At 36.5% G+C, this 17,970-nt stretch overlaps 1 protein-coding gene across 5 annotated transcripts in view; it reads right to left on the bottom strand.

The window, feature by feature from the left end:
* Positions 1 to 17,970, bottom strand: part of ASAP2 (ArfGAP with SH3 domain, ankyrin repeat and PH domain 2) — an 84,234-nt gene that overhangs the window by 48,279 nt on the left and 17,985 nt on the right. For all 5 annotated transcript variants that reach the window (XM_074538116.1, XM_074538115.1, XM_074538117.1 and 2 more), the window contains exons 2-5: positions 16,853 to 16,925; positions 12,805 to 12,950; positions 4,199 to 4,273; positions 2,624 to 2,673 (exon numbers count right to left, since the gene is read on the bottom strand). In XM_074538116.1, the coding sequence (XP_074394217.1) occupies positions 2,624 to 2,673; positions 4,199 to 4,273; positions 12,805 to 12,950; positions 16,853 to 16,925 (344 nt within the window). The remainder of the gene's footprint in view (positions 1 to 2,623; positions 2,674 to 4,198; positions 4,274 to 12,804; positions 12,951 to 16,852; positions 16,926 to 17,970) is intronic.

Here is a 17,970-nt window from a genome sequence, read left to right on the forward strand (position 1 = left end):
ATAAGGAAGTCTAGATCCATTCAGGATGGCCACAGAATGAAAAGAGTTCTTTTCTTAACAAACCTCAGCAGCATGTATAATAGCAACCCAGAGAAACCTCACTGTTTTTCTATGAAAAAAAATTAGCACGAGAAAAAAGATGACCTGAACAAATTCAAGCTCAAATTAATATTCTCATCCTAAGTTGAAAATCACATCATTAAAATTTCCATCTCTAGTTTTTAAAGACAAATGCTCCATAATGACAGGTCGGAACATCTTAATTTATCTGGGAACTGATCTGATGTACAAGAGGTCTGACAAATCCCACAGTCCTAAGGGCAGGGGTCTCAGGGAAGTTCCAAGACTGACATTAACTCAACAAAATCATGGAAAACTGGTCTGCTCCTTGGTATAAGCAACATAGCTTGCACTGAAAAACAGTACTCCCTGACTGCCAACTTTATGCCATGAGAAGTAATTTCCACTGTTGTAGAACAGCTTACCAAAGGAAAAAAAAAAAAAAAAAAAAAAAAAGCAGGCCATTATTTGAAAGAATTGACACAGAATTCCCAGGCTTTCTATCCTAAGCCTCAAGCTGATGATCCTTTGGTCTACATCAAAGTCAAGGAGTCCAACAGACTGGACTAAGAGCTTAAAACTTCAAAATATTGATGTGGAGCTTTCATCTGACCACTTTAAAAAATGCAGCACTCAGTAATTGTACCAGCCCACCACTTAGAAATACCAAAAATTGGTTCATGGATCTGAAAAAAATTTCTGATAAATGTGTGCTACCTTCAACTTCTGCATGTTGAATAACCTGACATGTAAATGGCTTAGAAAAGAGCACTGTCAAGTAGGTCTGCTTCATTTGTTAAAAAATCTTGCAGAAAGTAGAGGTAACTGCAACTGGAAAAAGGAAACCTGTTTCAGATCAAAACCCAAGAGTCTTACTTGAAAGCAAAGCCATAAAAAAGGTTTTCTAAAGGATTGCCAGTTGAAAGAAAAAGAAAAAAATCTCATTATATCACACAAGCAGCAATGGATTCAATGCCACAGACAGAAAACACACTGTCAGCATCACATTTTCAGATCCTGAATGACATAGCACACAAAATAACACTTCCAACATGTCCATAACCTCAAATGAAAATCCTCAAATACACAAATACATTTTCTAAGGGTATTTCTTACTTTGCAATTACTTAATTAAATTAAATAACAACTGAAAATATTTCTGGTATATCTGACTCTGAAATGCCAGCTCTGAACAAACTGATGATCAAGCACAAATCCTTACATCACTTCAACACATTCATCCTAGTGAATATTAGATCAGAAATCCTAAAAGCACTAGAGGTCTTGGTCCAGTAGTAACATTGCTCTTGGTGTATGTCCCAGCAGTGCACAAATTTATTTGAAATTCGGCACATAAACTTCGTGGGTTGTCAGTATGAATACTCACACACAAGTAAACAAGCTTTCAAATCCAGCAATCAAGCAGTGCTAGACAACAGCAGACTAAATCATAGGATTATTCTTTAAGGCCCATCCTCAGAGATCAACTACTGCCATAGGCAATGATTAGAAATCTTAATTTTCTCAATAGTCAATAACTGGAATGGCACCAAATGAGACTGCTCACAGGTGTCAGGAACATAAAACACTGGAGCCAACACTGTGGATTTGGTATCAGACCAGAGGGTTATCTCAGTATTTCAGAATGTCTTTTTATGAAAATCCACCTATAGCTAGGCAGTTTCAAAAACCAAAAGCCACACAGGTCTTCCTCACAATTTGATTCTAGAAAGCAATAACTAGACCATTCTCATTGTAATTCACAAAAGGAATAATGAAATTTAGCTAACTGGTTGCTTTTGTGGGTAAACCAGCTACAAGAATAATTTTTGAAGACTTCAGACAGACTAAGTCTATATCTACTGCACTATAACTTTGTGCAATTAAAAAAAAATACATAAATGGAGCTTGATTTTCAGCCAGTCTAGTTGGCTGTGGATCTGCAAGTTATTTCTGTTAAATAGTGTCATCATACATGATTCTTCTGGACCTGTATCATCAGAGATGGTCTGATGCAAGGCAGCATTATTGCAGAAGAACAAAGACACTGGACATGTGACACAAAACTGATAGTCAGTCTAGGAAATACTGTAATGTGGAATAAAACTCACTACAAAAATTCTACTTCAGAGACTGTCAGCTCTGAAGTAGATGATGATGTCAATGATACAATTGACCTGGCCAACCCTGGAAACAGCTGTCTCTGATGCAGGACACTGAACCGCTTCAGATTTACTAGGAACCAGAATAAATTGTGTTTGATGTTAGGTGTCGAGCTTTGTTGACTCATTCAATTTATTTAGCTAGATATAAATTCCAGTTTTTATAAACTTATTTTATAGCTGTTTGTTTAAACAGTGTATCTGGTAACTTCAAACAAGTGGCTTATGCTAAGTAGGGTTAGATCCACAACATAAGACACAACTCACAAGCCTCAGATAGGTGTACATCCACTTCTAATACATGCTGCACCTCCTGAGAACATTCAACCTCAGCATTAGGTAATAACCTCCACAGATTTCAGTTACATTTCCCTCTTAAATAAAAGTTAAAAAATACATACACTTTTGTTTCATAGTCCTTCCAAGCTTTATCAAAGGGTTTTTTCAGGTCCTGTCAAGAAAAGAGAAAAAATAACAGCCAGCTATTTACATGAAAAACACTGTGGCTCTAACAATGAAGACACACCTTAGCCCCTTGCAGTGCCTACTAGAATGAGGGACTTCCCTCTCTCTTCTAAGGGTTGTGCAATCTTGCACAAAGGAAAACTAATCTTGTAAAGAGAATTAATACACCCATGTTTTTAAAAGCATCTGTAGGATGCTGTTTACTATGATTTTCACAGTTCCATTTTACTCCTTAAAAGGTATAACAACATGTTATCCCAAGACCACACTATGCAATTAATCAAAGTAACTGCTTTCTCACCATTCAATCTCTGCCTGCACTGGAAAAAAGTCCCTGTCCCCAGGCTGTGGTATAGCCTTGGCTAAGAACTTGATTCATCACACTAAAGTTTAAAAAAATCAAATTTCCAGACTTAATGGGAACAGTATAGGCCTTATGGCTCAGCATAACTAATTCTGTGAGAATTCTGAATTACTTACATTCCAAATTCCTTTATCTTCTTTCCTCTAAATAAGGTAATTTGGATAAAATGATCTTAACAGGTTGTAAAGTTATTTCACTGATGTCTAAAAATGCAAGAGCTGAAATTTTGATGAAGTTCAAGAGGACAGACAACTACAACTGTCAGACACTGGAAAATCTTTGCAACTACAGATTATGAACTAATTCTTACATTTTAATTAATTATTGAGACAATTATTAAATTAACTGAAGCAGCATTTGATTATATTCTCAAGACAGTGGGGAAACACTGTCTTGTAATAAATGTATTTATTCTGACATAGAGAAAAATATGAGTGAAATGTGGTAAGCAAACAACACAAAGATAACGTCTATCTTATTTAATAATCTATTTATGCTCCAGTAATTTACAGAAACCATTTTTAGTCTATGTACATATTTTTCTCCTTCCTTCCATGTCCTAGAACAATAGCTGCCAGTCACTTCCTGTTTGCTCACTGAACAAAGCAAAAGCCAAGTAAGTTTGCTCGCCATAGGCTCTGAAATTTATCATAAACATATCATCATTTGAGTCTTAAGTTGCTGTTATTTATAAATAGGAAATGTCCTTGGGCCATAAACAAATAGATTTCAGCTTCTTTAAAAAATCCTATGCTCGTACAGTCTAATGTGTGCTTCTTAATAGTTCCAGGTAAGTTTAGAATGCTAAAAATCCTTAAATATATAGTACTACCCTTAACTCAACTAAGTAAATATCTGAATCTTACACCTCTTTCTCTGCTTATCTCCTGCATCTCAGGCCTGCTTTTAAAGCTTCTCAAATGTTGTTTTGTATACACACTCAAGAACATGAGGTATGTGAATCCACAAACAGAAAGGATGACTTGATTCATTAAAAAACCCAAAAACAAACAAAACCCCCAAAGTTTATTGAGCTAATATATTACTTGAGTATCCTACACCTTCCAACACATAAGATTAATACACTTGCTAAATGCATCTACTGTACCAACAACAATCCTATATATTAACAGGAGGAAAGCCATACCCCTTTCACTCCTTTCAGGTCTCCCTTCAGCAAACTGTCCAATGGAAAAGTGATGATGTTGTTCATATTCTGAATCTGTAACAAGAAAATGACACCAAATCAGTTAATATATTTAGACACAGAACGTAAACTGTCTTAATACACACATTTCAGAAAGTTTCACAAGGAAATCTTGCATATTATTTTCCTGTCCCTGCCTTATGGAGATGTTTATTAGCACAGCCAGTAACCAAAGATGAAAGCAACACAAGTTAATTAAACTGACTCTGGAAACACTATAACCCAAACCAGCAGGAAACCTCCAGAATTACTGCTGATTATAAATACCTCACCCAACAGTGTCTGCAAAATAAGAACAATCATTTTTACACTGCCTTATTTCCCCATTTAAATTCTATGAACAGAAGCATACAATTTTTTAGCACAGATAATTTTAAGTTCATGAGCATATTTTATATTAACCTTGTTTACTTTCTAGCTTCCTCAGACCTATTCCATAAAGTCTATTTGCTACTCTCCCAATACATGGCATCTTACTCTGACAGAAGTTATAAAGACAAAGAATGCTGTAAAACAGCCACCATTCCAGTATTTTCCATTTGTTTTTAAAAAGAAATACATCTGCCTTATTTATCTCATGCAACCTTTGAAATAGGATTTCAATGAGGGCTTCAGTATGCAAGTAATTCAAGAGAAAATAACTTCTTAAAGAAGATAAAAATTATTTCAAATTAAGACAGTGCTAAAATAATATTGATTTTTGTTAAATATCTCTATGATAATATTTAAGTAAGTAAAAAAAACCAAATATTGTAGGAATAAGACAGCTAGGAAAAGATTGCATATCAACTCCTTTATGATTCAGGGAAAACATTCAAGGTATGGACCATATTATCTAGGCAGAGAGTTTAAACTGTAGCTATTCAAAAGAATTGGTTGCTCTGAAGAGCAAAACCCAAAATACTTTTGAATAAAACAAAGAGAAAAAAAATCAGAATAACTTTTGCAGCAGTTCAGTGAAAGTTGCCCTTGGATGAGTTACATCTTTTTTGATATTTTATGGTGTTCTTTTAAATTGTGATTTTTTTTTTCAAGAAGCTCTGAAATCCCCACATGAAGATGGATTTCAAATGTTCCAATTACAGAAAAAAGCTTTGTATCAAAACAAATGCTTTTATTTCTTCAGGAATAATGTCAGGGACATCAAAGTCCCCTTCAAGAATACTAAAATTTCAAGGAAAAAATAATTCCAACTATGGATGCTTCAGTCTCCCCAGAACTGTAAAATACAAAATATTATCACCCTGTAGTTACTTGGTGGCCTCACTAGAACAGACTCTGTGATATGTAACAGTTTTTGTTAAAACAAACCAGCAAAGCCCCACTGTCCCCACCTCTCCTCCTCAAAGAAACTACCTTACTACATTTGCTTGAAATCTCAGCCACCAAAGTGAAACTTCATCAGTTGTAAAGGTTACACAGATTGTCTCTGCATGGAAAAGCTAAAGAAATACAGAAAATCTGGTCTTTCAAACTCTTAACACAAATCATATTTCCCCTCCTCCACCCTACTTTTTCTCCTCCCCAGTAAGCTGCAGGACCCAACCACAGCCCTTCAGAATCAACAAGTTATATCTCAGCTCTGTATTTGGGTTGTCCTGTAAAAATGGAATGAGCAACATGTACACATGCTTAGCTGGCAGGGCTGGAAACCATCCACTTCCTAAGTCCTCAGCAGCACTACCACATGCATATACCAGGACAACCATTCCCAAAAGTCATAAAATTATATGTCACAGGGGGAAAGTGCAAAGGTTTAAACAGCACAACACCTAAATAAAATACCCCAAGACTTCTAGAAGCTGCAAGTGCACATCCAGAATGGTTATTCAGGTGGAAAAGAGAAGAGGTCTCTTTCAAGATACCTTTCCATGCAAGGTTTTCTATTTTGTTAGTCTATTTTATGAGTATGATGTAGACAAATGTCTAACTTAAGGATCAATACTTTCATAGCCTCTATTCAACTACTCTTCAAATTCAGTAGACGGGAATAAAGAATGAAGCATCCCAACAGTAGACTCAACTGATTTTTCTTAAAGTCATAAAAAAATAAACCATCTGAAGTATTATCCCAAACATACTCATGAGTAAACATCAATCAGACTCCAAAATAGTTATGGGTATTTGCTAGAATTTCACAGCATGAGGCCTTGAGTCCAAAGCAACTTACAAAAAACCCCAAAACAAGAGAAAAACTCTACATTCTTTTTAAAAGTTTAGAGACTGTTTGCCTATTCAAATTAATTCCTTCTGTGTGCTATCACCTGTACATTACCATCAGTCTGTTGTATTCCCTATGCTCCTATTCTACTTGTAACAAAAGTAAACATACATAATGCATGAACTTGTCATTATTAACCCAGTTAGATGAATCATACTCCCTCATATTTATAAGTCAGCAAGCAGTACACAGATGAAAGATCTTACGTGTTTTCCTCTTCTTTATTGAGAAGCATAAGCTGAACTATCTAAAAATAAAGACCCATTTTTGGCATACAGAAGCACTAATAAGTTCAGCTCCTACTCTGTGTGCAGAGTACAAGGAGCTAGAACATATGCAATGGACTCTACATTTTGACTACTTTATGTTTTAAAATATGCTTTAAAAAAATACAAAGGTGCAAGAAAGCTTCACAGAAATTAATGTCATCCTGTCTCAGAGGAACACTAGCACATTGCACATGGTTAAAAAACAAAGAAAGGAAAAAAATAGTTGACCTCGTTTCCACTTCCAACTTTGCTGCTTTGGCACTTGCAGTTTTCCTCTGACAGTTTCCAAGAAGATGACAGGGTAAAAAATTAAAACTTCCTAAGCTGGAGAGGGCTCAGAGAAGATGAAATGGCAGGGTAGAAAACATATAAACAAAACACACAGCTGCCAGAAGTGCTGGTAGAGGCAACAAGCAAGCCAGCATTTGTAAGGGGAAAGACGTTCAAGTGGTTGAAGATCCTATGGTTAAACATTTAAATTCACTGTTTGCCAGCCCTCCTGATTACTTTAATGTAATGCTCTTTTCCATAAGAGCTTTGTATACTGGTGTCCACAGTACTTCTGTAGATTTTGTCTGCTAAATCCAAGCAAAAAGGAAAACAAGCCTTTTCAGTATACTTCAGAAGTTAAATACTTTTCTTAACATGCAGAACTTAAAACTTTTTCAGTTTAAACTAAAATTCAGGCAGCTGAGCAGTATGATATGTCTTCTATTGCCATTACTAAACCTTAGATGCAGTCCCTGTACTTGGCTGTGGGCTTCTCAACCATCAGTGAGCTTGTGTGTGTGCAGGTGATGGCAGTACTGTCTGCTGACAAATCATGAGTTATTTTCTTTTTTTTAAGGTAAGTGCTATTGGATTTAATAGTTTCCAATCATTTTCCTAGTGACATGAGCTTTAGTAGGACAAGGCCAATCAATACAGCAGGGAGAAAGTGGAAATCAGAGCATCCACAGATGCTCTGATGAGCATGGTACAGATGAGACATTGTTTGTCTAAACTGTAAAGTTTAGCATCTACCCCCAAGACTTCAGAAAAATGTGTAACAAAGACTGATGGCACAAATTTTCACCTTTGCACTGTACCTTCCCTTCACACACAAGGACACAGTGCTGCCCTTGCCCTGTCCTCACCCCCTTTTCCCCACAGCACAGGTGTGGCTGAGCTGGGACATCAGCCACCACCCACAGGGAAAATGAGCACCACTAAGGGCCCACATGGAGCTGCCTACAAAAATGCCTTCACACAAGATACCAAGTGCTGCCCCCATGGACTCCTCACAATCAGCACCAACATGCAAACTACAAACTGGGAACTTCTCTATTAGGAAGTACTTCATGGGAAATCTGAAAAGCAGAAAATGAAGAACTGCAAAAGAAAAGGAAGGAAGAGGCTTGGGGTTATTCTAGCCCTTCTTCTTTACCAGTGGAGAACTTCAGAGTGCACATTTTCTAACCTAGGTTAAAAGCCTAAGTGGTAGGCTTCTATCACTTTCTCTGGGACACTTCACCTTATATTTTTAGAGTGAGATTCCATTTATACACAATTTATTATTGTCCTCCACCATCAGAGTTATCTGTGAACATTCTTTTAAACTTTCTTCATAAACCTACCTATTGAAGCCCTACTCATGTTTTATTACTGTCCTCTGAATTTCCTCCGGTTGGATCAATACCCTTTGGCAAAAAAATAAAGATTTGATTCCAGGTTGAGCTGAACCCATGCTTCTAGGGAGGAATTATTAAATCTTGGTTTGTATCTCTACAAGCATAAATCAAAGAGCACTCTTTTTTAACTCACAAAGTTAGCTAAGTTTTCCTCAAGTGTACTGGTGAAACACTGAAAGGGCACAACTTAAATCATTAAGCTCCATATATAATACTCCAATCTCAAACATGTATACCTGTAGGGTTTTCTCATGGACTTCAGTGAGTCCTTCTAAACAAAAATATGTTTGTGAAGGTTCAGGCACCAAGCATTGTGTTTTAACACCTTGGTCTAAACCAAAAAAATTCTGGGCATAAATTTTTCAAGTTCAGTACATAATACAGAAAAGATAATTCCTTCAGTTTTGCTGTTACCTTTTACAGTTAAGCAAATTTTCTTTCTTCTTACATTTAAAAAAAGTAAGTAAAGCAAGAGCATATGGTCAGAAAAATACCACTGCTGTTCTTCCATTTTCTGTAACTAAAAGTCCAAGGATTATTAATAGAAAATAGAATCTCTTAGTTCCAGCTATCTTCCACAGAGTGGAAATATCAGATCCACTCCTCTCAATGCAGCCTGTTTCATTAGCTTTAAATTTATATAAATGAAAAATAAAGGAAAAAAGTAAATATAACAACAAATACAGAAAATGGTATTTGTTAAATAGATACTTTATCTTCACAGATCAAACCCCTTTTCAAGGAGTGTTGACAAAAATGCACAACCAGAGTTTATTTCTTCTCAGTGTAGAAATTTAACAGGATTTAAAGGAGAAAATATTTAAAGTGCAAACATAATGCAACAAGCCTTGCCTTGTCCTAACATTTTATTAAGACTCACACCTTTATCCCTTGGCACTACACTTAAGAAGGAATAATAGACACTACAAGCAAGTACCATACAGACCTTACCAACCTGGGAGCACTGCCTGCTCTAGCGGGGGGCTGCAGTCTATTAGGAATTAGTAACAAGGTTGCCATCAACAGCAATATTGTGCTTGTCACACAATGTAGTGTGTTCCTTCTGAAAATGGCCTCTAGTGCTTTCAGATCTTTCAGGACCAAAAAGACAAACTGATTGCTCAATCTTCTTAAAAAGCAGAAGTTGAAAAAAAAAATATTTAAGCTGATATCAGAGCTTTGGCAAGAGAAAATAATTGCACAGCATGTATCACAAAGTGATCGAAATAATGCAAACAAGTAGAATGGCTAAAATGAGTGGTTACAAGGATCTTGTACACAGTAAATATAAATTCATTTCTTGAAGATGTATTTATAAATCCCTTCAGAAATGAAGAAAAACTACAAAGGTTAGGGTGGGGTGTTTTTTAAATTTGATACACTATTTGCAAGTGCACACATAAAAGCAGCATAGGAAACTTATAAAAATCTCAAGACCTAAACTTTAACTTGAATAGTAAGTGTACAGGTTTTAGGATTAAAAACAAAAACACTTCAGCTGTTATTGAAAAACTTTAAAACACTGATGCCTTCATAAGGCCATAAAAACTTTTGTGAAACTTTAAAAATTATTAGAGAAAACAAGCACCTGAAACTTCAGTTAAAGCAGAACAACTTTATAACAGCTTTCCTCTGCCTTATAAAGGACAAGTCTAAGGAAAATCTGTATGCAGAAGGACTTTAGAGCTACAGCTCTAAATGCCATGCAGGCCAAGAGCTGACAGAACACATCAGCTTCTAGAAACAAAAGTAAAATATATGACAAAGCAAAACTTGACAGTAGCCCTAAAGCTTTGCCAGTGTTAATAGCTTTGGCATCTGTTCCAGTCTGAACATGTCCTCTCACTTCCTTGCACATTCCCCATCCACTTCACTTAAAATCTTCTGTGGAAATTCAGCACCCTGTGAAGCCCCAGAGCTAGGTCTATTTAAAAAGTACCTTTCAGAATGTTTTTTCAACAGTAGCAGGTTGCATGGCCCCAGCTACATTTTTCGTTAAAATATTTACAACCAAAACATGTGGAGTGCTACAAGGAAACACCAAAGGAGAGGCCTGTTTTTAATATCATTATTTTGAAAGCATTCAGAGTTGGATACATCACCTCATTTTGAGAATGCACATATGGCTATGACTTTAACAAAATACACCCCAAATTATTTCCAATTCCTGTACAGAAATTTTTATACTGGTCAATACCCTCTTAACCTTCTAGAAAACTAGACCTCAAACACTGAATTTATGAACAAATTTTCAAAGTGATCAGTTACTAAAAATTTTTTCTAGTGGCATTGACTTCTAATAGGCAAAGCTATATAAGGCTATAATTTTTCATTATTCTAGATTTCTTTTTCATAAATATGGCATTTACAAGCAATAATGAAGTTCATATCTTTTTTTCATATGCATTTCTTTCTGGAGGAAACTATTTGCTCATTGAGACACCAAATTCAAGGACCTTTGCTAGTCAAGAAAAAACAAAAAGCTTCAAACCCCAACAATATGAGGCCTATCAGGAAGGAGCAGAACTTTACAGAGATCTGCTCTTCACCAGACAGTGATAAAGAGAGAAGGTGCCTGTGCTACTGCAACATTAAAAAAAAGAAATTATATTCATGCCTATGCAAAATTACTCTTCCTTTTAAAAACAGAGAAAATAAGAACCACAAACTGAGGAAAAACTACAGACTTAGCTACTCTCTTATGACATAGCCTCTTCTTATACACACAAACTGAAGCAAAAGGACATAACTGTTACTAAAAAAAAACAGTATACAGCAAAAAGAACTACAAATATTCCTTGGAGAAGACACACAAAACACTTATAGGTAAATAACAAAAGGTAACAAAAACATCCATTCTAACATCCCATAGATACATATTTTGGTTATTTTTCCTTTCCAAAGCATGGAAGAAAATTTATACTTGTCAGAAACATTTTGCAAAGATAGTAGTTTCTGGTCTTAAGAGAACAAATAGCTACGATTTTTGGTAAAAAAACAACACCTTCTAGCCTTCAGAAGTATTCTTGAAATGTAATACATTGAAAGATTTTTCTGGGGAGGGGGTGTAGCTTTTAGCAGATTGCTTTTTAAAACCACTTCAATATCACATTTCCCAGATCCATTTGCCTAATGAATTCATCATACTGCAATTAATACATGATAGAGAGGGGATTTTAGTCAACAGAAGGTATCAATTAGAAGGTCCATTCAATTTTCCTTTCCATAGGAGCTGCCTGCCTCTGTATGAGAGACTTGGGATAACTGACTCCCACTGAATCAGGAAGCCTCTTCTGATACATCATCTCAGATAGTATTTGTACATCCAAAGGAGTTCAAATCAATATAACCAATATGCAATACATTTCATGGCAGATAAATACATTTGTGGCTGTATTCATCAATACTATGATTGGATAAAAAGACAGGACAGCATCAGGAGTGAATGGCACTGCCCTAAATCCTATCAGCTGGAAACATTCCCTAAAGAAGTGATTATGACCAGCTGGCTGCAAACTACAGACATTTGGTCTAGACTCACAAAAGCATTTGATGTGCCTTCATGCCATTGATTTCAGCAGACACAGACTTTTAAATGCTCCTGGGAATCTGGGTCATTTCCCCTCCCTAGCCCCTGGTATAAGAGTTCTGTGAATTCAAGTAAATTTGGTACTTAAGATATGGGATAGCTCTACCTCCTGGGATGTAATCAGAATCTGCCCTTTTTGCACCCTCTGATTAATGTGAAATTGAGGCTGAAAATTCACCATTTATAATGAAAAATCCTGTTCTTCCATTTGGCTCCATCCCATTTGGCTCACCAAAGAGGCTTTTAAGACTTACTGGCTTCAGCTGTAGGATTGGTCCCCAATGGATGCTACTGTTGTTTTAGCATTTTGCTTGATTTTGTTTCCCTGACTCATTTCCCTGAGAAGTAAAAATGCTCTCTTCCAGGGCCACTAAAATCTCCCTTTACAAATACAAATGGAAAGTGGGAAAAAGTAAAGTAAAACACCGTGATCACACAGTAAATCAAATTGAGTTTTGCTGGTTTCACATTTTAAAGCAAATTGAGATGTGTGTTTTATAATGCATGTTATAACTACTTTATTGTGGGAAGCTTTTAGATGTGAGAAGTGTTGGAAGAGGGGGGTTTGTTGTGTTTTTATGTTGTGGTGGTTTCTTTTCTGGTTTCTTTCGTTTGTGTTGAGTTTTGACTTCTGCAAAGGGAAAACCTAGGACATGAGATATTTTCATAAGCTGAAAATTTTGTAAGAACAGTGGTTGCTAAAACACAAATTGTCTTCAATACGAAGAGCTGTTATAATACCAAAATACAGCTTTTGGCTTTAAAATCCCAACATGTTTTTCTTAAGTAATTCTTACCAAATTTTTGAAGAGTGCAGTTAATTCCTTTGTAAACACAGAAAATTTTAAAAACGCTGTTCCCAAATCTGGGTCATCCCTGCAAACACAGTTGCCACCAAACTTCTCCAGTGCTTGTGTATACTGTTCTTCATTTTCCACATGAGCTTCAAAAAGAGCAAAACATGAAGATATCATCAGCAGATAAAAGGTTATTGAAATCACAATTTATGGGGGTTTTTAAAAAAAAAAGCTTTCCAGAGTTATTGCTAAAAATGTTTACTTGATACAAAAACCAGCCATTATTCACACTTTAACACTGATATGCCAGAAGTATATCTCACTAATTCCAGTTTGCATGTACCTATCCACATGTACAAATGACAATGTGCCAAGACAAGACAAACATCTGACACCCTAGAATGACCCATATTTCTGCACTATAGCACAGACCTCATAACAACTCCCAACTCCTATAATGAACTTTCAGATTTTAGTCTTTTATTAACACTTTCTTATTTTAATTGTGTGCTATTATGCTTTACTGTGTGCAGAAAAAGAAGCAGAGGAGCTAAAGTGTGCTGGCAGAGTCTTGGATCTCTACAACAGAAGGCAGTAGATCAAATATCCTTGGGTCATATATCCTAGGAAAAAGGACTATAAAGCATGTTACAGATGAGGACAAAACAATATCTATGTTAGTTCTCCAATTCAGGGCAGCAGTGGGGATTTGAAACAAAGCCTAGAAATCTGCATTTACCACAGGCCAGTTCAGTTCTGAAAGCAGTTCTGGTTCATGACAACCAGACTTCTTTCTGAGACAACAAAACCAGAAGCTCTGCCCTAGAAATTATCCAGTGGTCCTGGGCTACACCAGGACAATTCATGCAGCACACATCTAACATCAATGTTCAGAAAGCTTTGAGCTGCACAGGTTGGGGGGTTATTCAGCCCAGGGCATGAGAGGAAATCTAGGCATAAAATAATTTCTAATATAAAGGAAATCTGAGAGTCTTAACTACTCTGCCCAAGTGATTTACTCCTAGGTCACCAGGTTACTTGCCTATATAGAGAGGCATAAAAAGTCCCTTTGTCAAAAGTCAACTTGACCCATGGAATAAAACAGAAACAAGTTTTTCTGAACTCAAATTTAGTGACCATGTCATGCTTGAGCATGTGGACAAAGCACACCAAGTTGCCACCTGAGAAAGCTAACATTGCCTATTTCTTATTCTAGCTGTAGACATTTTCTAATGTCTACATTAGACAAAGCAAGTCAGGGAAAAAAAAACCTCCCCACCCTAGAAAACAATTATGCATTAATAAGGACAAAGACTGTCTTGGTCATTACATGAGACTAGCACAAACCCTGAAGATTATTTAGAGAGGATTAATCTGTTTAAACAAGCAATGATTCAGTTTCATTTCAAGCCCATTTTTACGCATAAACATGTTTAATATCCAAAGTATTTTTGATACAATGTCCTTTCCCAAATTTCAGTGAATTGGTTATATAACCTCTTCAATTATCATGCTCCAGACTAAAAACAAACCTCTGTTCATGCATCCTGTCTGGAATGCCATTCAAGGTATTTGTTTCTCAAGCAGCTACAAATTTTCTCTAATTTCCAGTATATGAAACTAAAACCCTGTGCAGTGGTGGTATAACACTATGGAATTAAAGACTGACATCATGTACATGCAGAATGGGAATTACACAAACAGCATTCATTCTGCAAGTTTTTAACTTGAGCACTTAAATTTGCAGCCTGTTACAGATAGTTTGCAGATAGCTATTAAATTTTAAAACTGAGGGCTAGCACTGAAAGTTACTTATTTTCCTCAGCATCAACAGCAAGGGCTGAGCACTTGGCAAAATTTTTGCTGCAGGATAAAGTAAGGATGTTCAACTAATTCTATTGTGTGACATATATACACCTGAACAAGCTTTCAGAGAACTGGCACAGACAGCAAAAACGAGGATGTGGCAGGTCACAGCTCCTTTAGATCTCACATCTACCCAGTAAAGTGAATTATTTCCACACTGCTTTCTGCATTTTTGCTACTTCCTGCACCCAGCTTAGTTTACATGAACCCAGGTGAGAGAAGAGCTCAGGCCTCAGTTCCTACAGCAAAAAGAGAAAGCCCTGCATGAAAGCAAGGTGAAAAGGCTGCTACCATTAAGTGTTATGGTTAGATGTGCCATCAGTAGCTGAGCCATGCTGAATTTTTACCTAGGAAACAAGCATGGCACCCACTCCACATGGCATCCGCAGGAGGTTTCTATTCCCCAGCATCCTGGGGACTGCTCTTCTGGATTCTGAGACATTGCCCAGAATGCTGATGGTAGTTTATTGCAGCAGTACTATTAACTGAGCTAGTACCCCCAAAGTGCTTCTGAAGAACACAAAAATCTACTTTTCTGATGGAACCCTCCAAAACATTCTACCTGTCCTATGGTGTTTTCCTGACAAATTTTAAAAGTTTCTCTACAAACAAAAGGTAAGAAATCAAAAAAAGAAACTTGATCCAGTTTTGAGGGTTTAGAGGCTTTCTTTAAGTAAGAACTCAAGCTATGTACAAATTGAAAGTCACTATGTAATCCTTAATAACGGTTTCTAAACTCACATTAAAAAAGAAAGACAAAACATTATTTTCTTATAACATTATTAACTATTTAGGGAACCTATAGTAAAAATCCAGTCACTTTTCTGAGTGTAGGACCATGGGGTTTGTTCTGTTAAAAGAAACCCCAAGGGCTGACAAGTGGCTTGGTTAGTGATGTTTCTGCCGGTGGAAGACAAAAGCTCTAAACCTTTCTTGCCAAGATTGGGTGGGAAACACAAATTTAAAACACGGGCAAGGTACTGATTTTATGCAAAGACTAGTGATTTGCTACAGTGTTCTAACAGGTACTCTGATTGTGAGGCATAGCCTAGCACTCTAGAATAAAATGTTAAAAAAACTCAACAGTCAAAAAAACCCAGCCAAGCAAGAGAAAGTAGAGAAGAAAGGATGCCAAATCAATGAAACAGCTCCTGATAAATCTTCACCTGAACCCTCCACAATCCAAAGATAACAGCTTTATTACATCGGACAAGGAACTTCCTTTCAATTACTGGAGATGAATTACACCACAACAGCAGTTCTTGTTCTAACCTTGTCTGAGCACCAACACGGCCACAAGTTCTGTCAGGTATTGGTGGCTTTCCAAGGTTGACAGGCCTATCTATTTTACATTTTTAATATAGGTTTTGTTAGCTCTAATTGCTATGAACAGCACACTGAGAACAAAAGCCAACCAAATGCCGTTTCTTATCCACAAAAACAAATGCTGTTTCTTATTCACAAAATGCTGCTGATCCATAAAAACAAAAGCTTCAGTTAATTTTTCAAAGAAGATAAACATAAACAATTCTAAGAGAATGGCATACATTTAAAAATGCATGCAGCAATAGCTCTTTATATTTTATACAGCATTGTATGAAAAATATCTGATTTTTTACATGATGACAATAAAAAGTTGCAGCTCATCAGCTCCCTCTGGTCATGAAGTTCTCAACATACATAAGTGGAAACCACCAGGGAGACTGAGGTTTCACAAAGTAGAGCCAATGTAGCTCCTTATTGCTGCCAAAGAGTAATTCCACCCCCCACACCCTCCCCTCTTGATGATACATACACATGGCCCTACCACTTCAGGTGCTCATCTAATCCCAATTAAGTTGATCTCACTGCATATGCAGCTTTATACCAGCTTAAAAACTCATCCAGGGATCTGCAGAGCAGCAGGCGTGACAGAAGGAGCAGGGAGCCCACACCCAGAGGAAAGAGGAGAGCACAGCTTCACCACTTGGTACCAGTAGGGCAGCAGGAGAGGTTTAGCTGCCCCACAACACCTCATCCTTACTGAGGTCATGATCAAACAGCTAGTTCAAGACTGCCATTTCAAATGCACATATTTCTCTTCCCAGAGTTACCCCTACAACTCTTTCTGATTCAGTACGGCATCTGACTCTTTAAATCTTCAAATTTCACCAATATAAGCTAATAGGAATTATGTACTTACCCAGACCAGATAAGTTTATGGCTTTGACAGATTTCTTCATTTTATAGAGAACAGTTCGGTCAACATCCAGAGCCTAAAAAAAGAGAAAAACATAATAGTGGATTGTCCTTTGGCAAACTCCTGCCCTGGAAACCTGCTGTACTTACAACTATTACATAGTTACCTTCATTTCCATAATTAATAAATTACTTGCTATTTGCTTCCACCCCCACCCATACAACCTATTCTGTCCCCTTGCCTGAAAAAACACTTCCTCCATCTTTGGCTGGGGACCAGCATCATCTAAACTCTGCAGGAAACAATTTACACAGTATCATCTTTCCATGCTAAATTATTAAAGAAGCTTAAAACAGTTTTCACCTATTGTATATTCTGATGTTGCTGAAGAAATGAGTTATATCACTTCCTTAGGCAGAATATTGAAAATGGAATTTAATTTCAGTTTTCCTGGATAATTCAGTTAATTGCTTTCTCAACTATATGAACTTTCTAACTGCTATGCTGAGCAAAATAAATTGCATATCTCTCAAATATCTTTCACACAGTTTAACACTAGGCTAAGCTTTCTCCAACACTATATAAAATTCAAGTTTAAATCTTGCCCAGAATGCTCAAACACTTATAATCAATTTGTTTCAAAGAAAGAAGTAAAAGCAGGTGATCATTTTGCTTACTGAAGTGAAATACGAGCAGACTCAAAAATGTAGAATTGTTCCAGAAGGGAGAAGCAGAACTACAGTTACGCAAATTAATTTTTTAAAAAAGTTGTGAAACATGAAGATAATATATGTTCCAGACATGGGGTATCTCTAGACCCCACTGAAAAACAATACTGAACACTACAAATTGTATTATTCCAAGAGCTGTTTGGCATGATACATGATAGAGCAAAGAACCCACCAAATTAATTCCAGCTTTCATTCAAAACATTTCAATGAATTGCAGCAGCTGCACATCTGACCTACCATTGTTTTATGCAGAAAAGTCAACCCTTAGGAGTCGTTCCAATTATTTTAACACAGTGAATGCACAAAGAAATATTAAGCCCCCTGATTCTGGGAGTATTCTTAAACTGAATCTATTTAGACCACAAATAGATGAACAAAATCATCACAGCA

The sequence above is a fragment of the Zonotrichia albicollis genome, chromosome 3, assembly GCF_047830755.1.
Source record: "Zonotrichia albicollis isolate bZonAlb1 chromosome 3, bZonAlb1.hap1, whole genome shotgun sequence".
Lineage (NCBI taxonomy): Eukaryota > Metazoa > Chordata > Aves > Passeriformes > Passerellidae > Zonotrichia > Zonotrichia albicollis.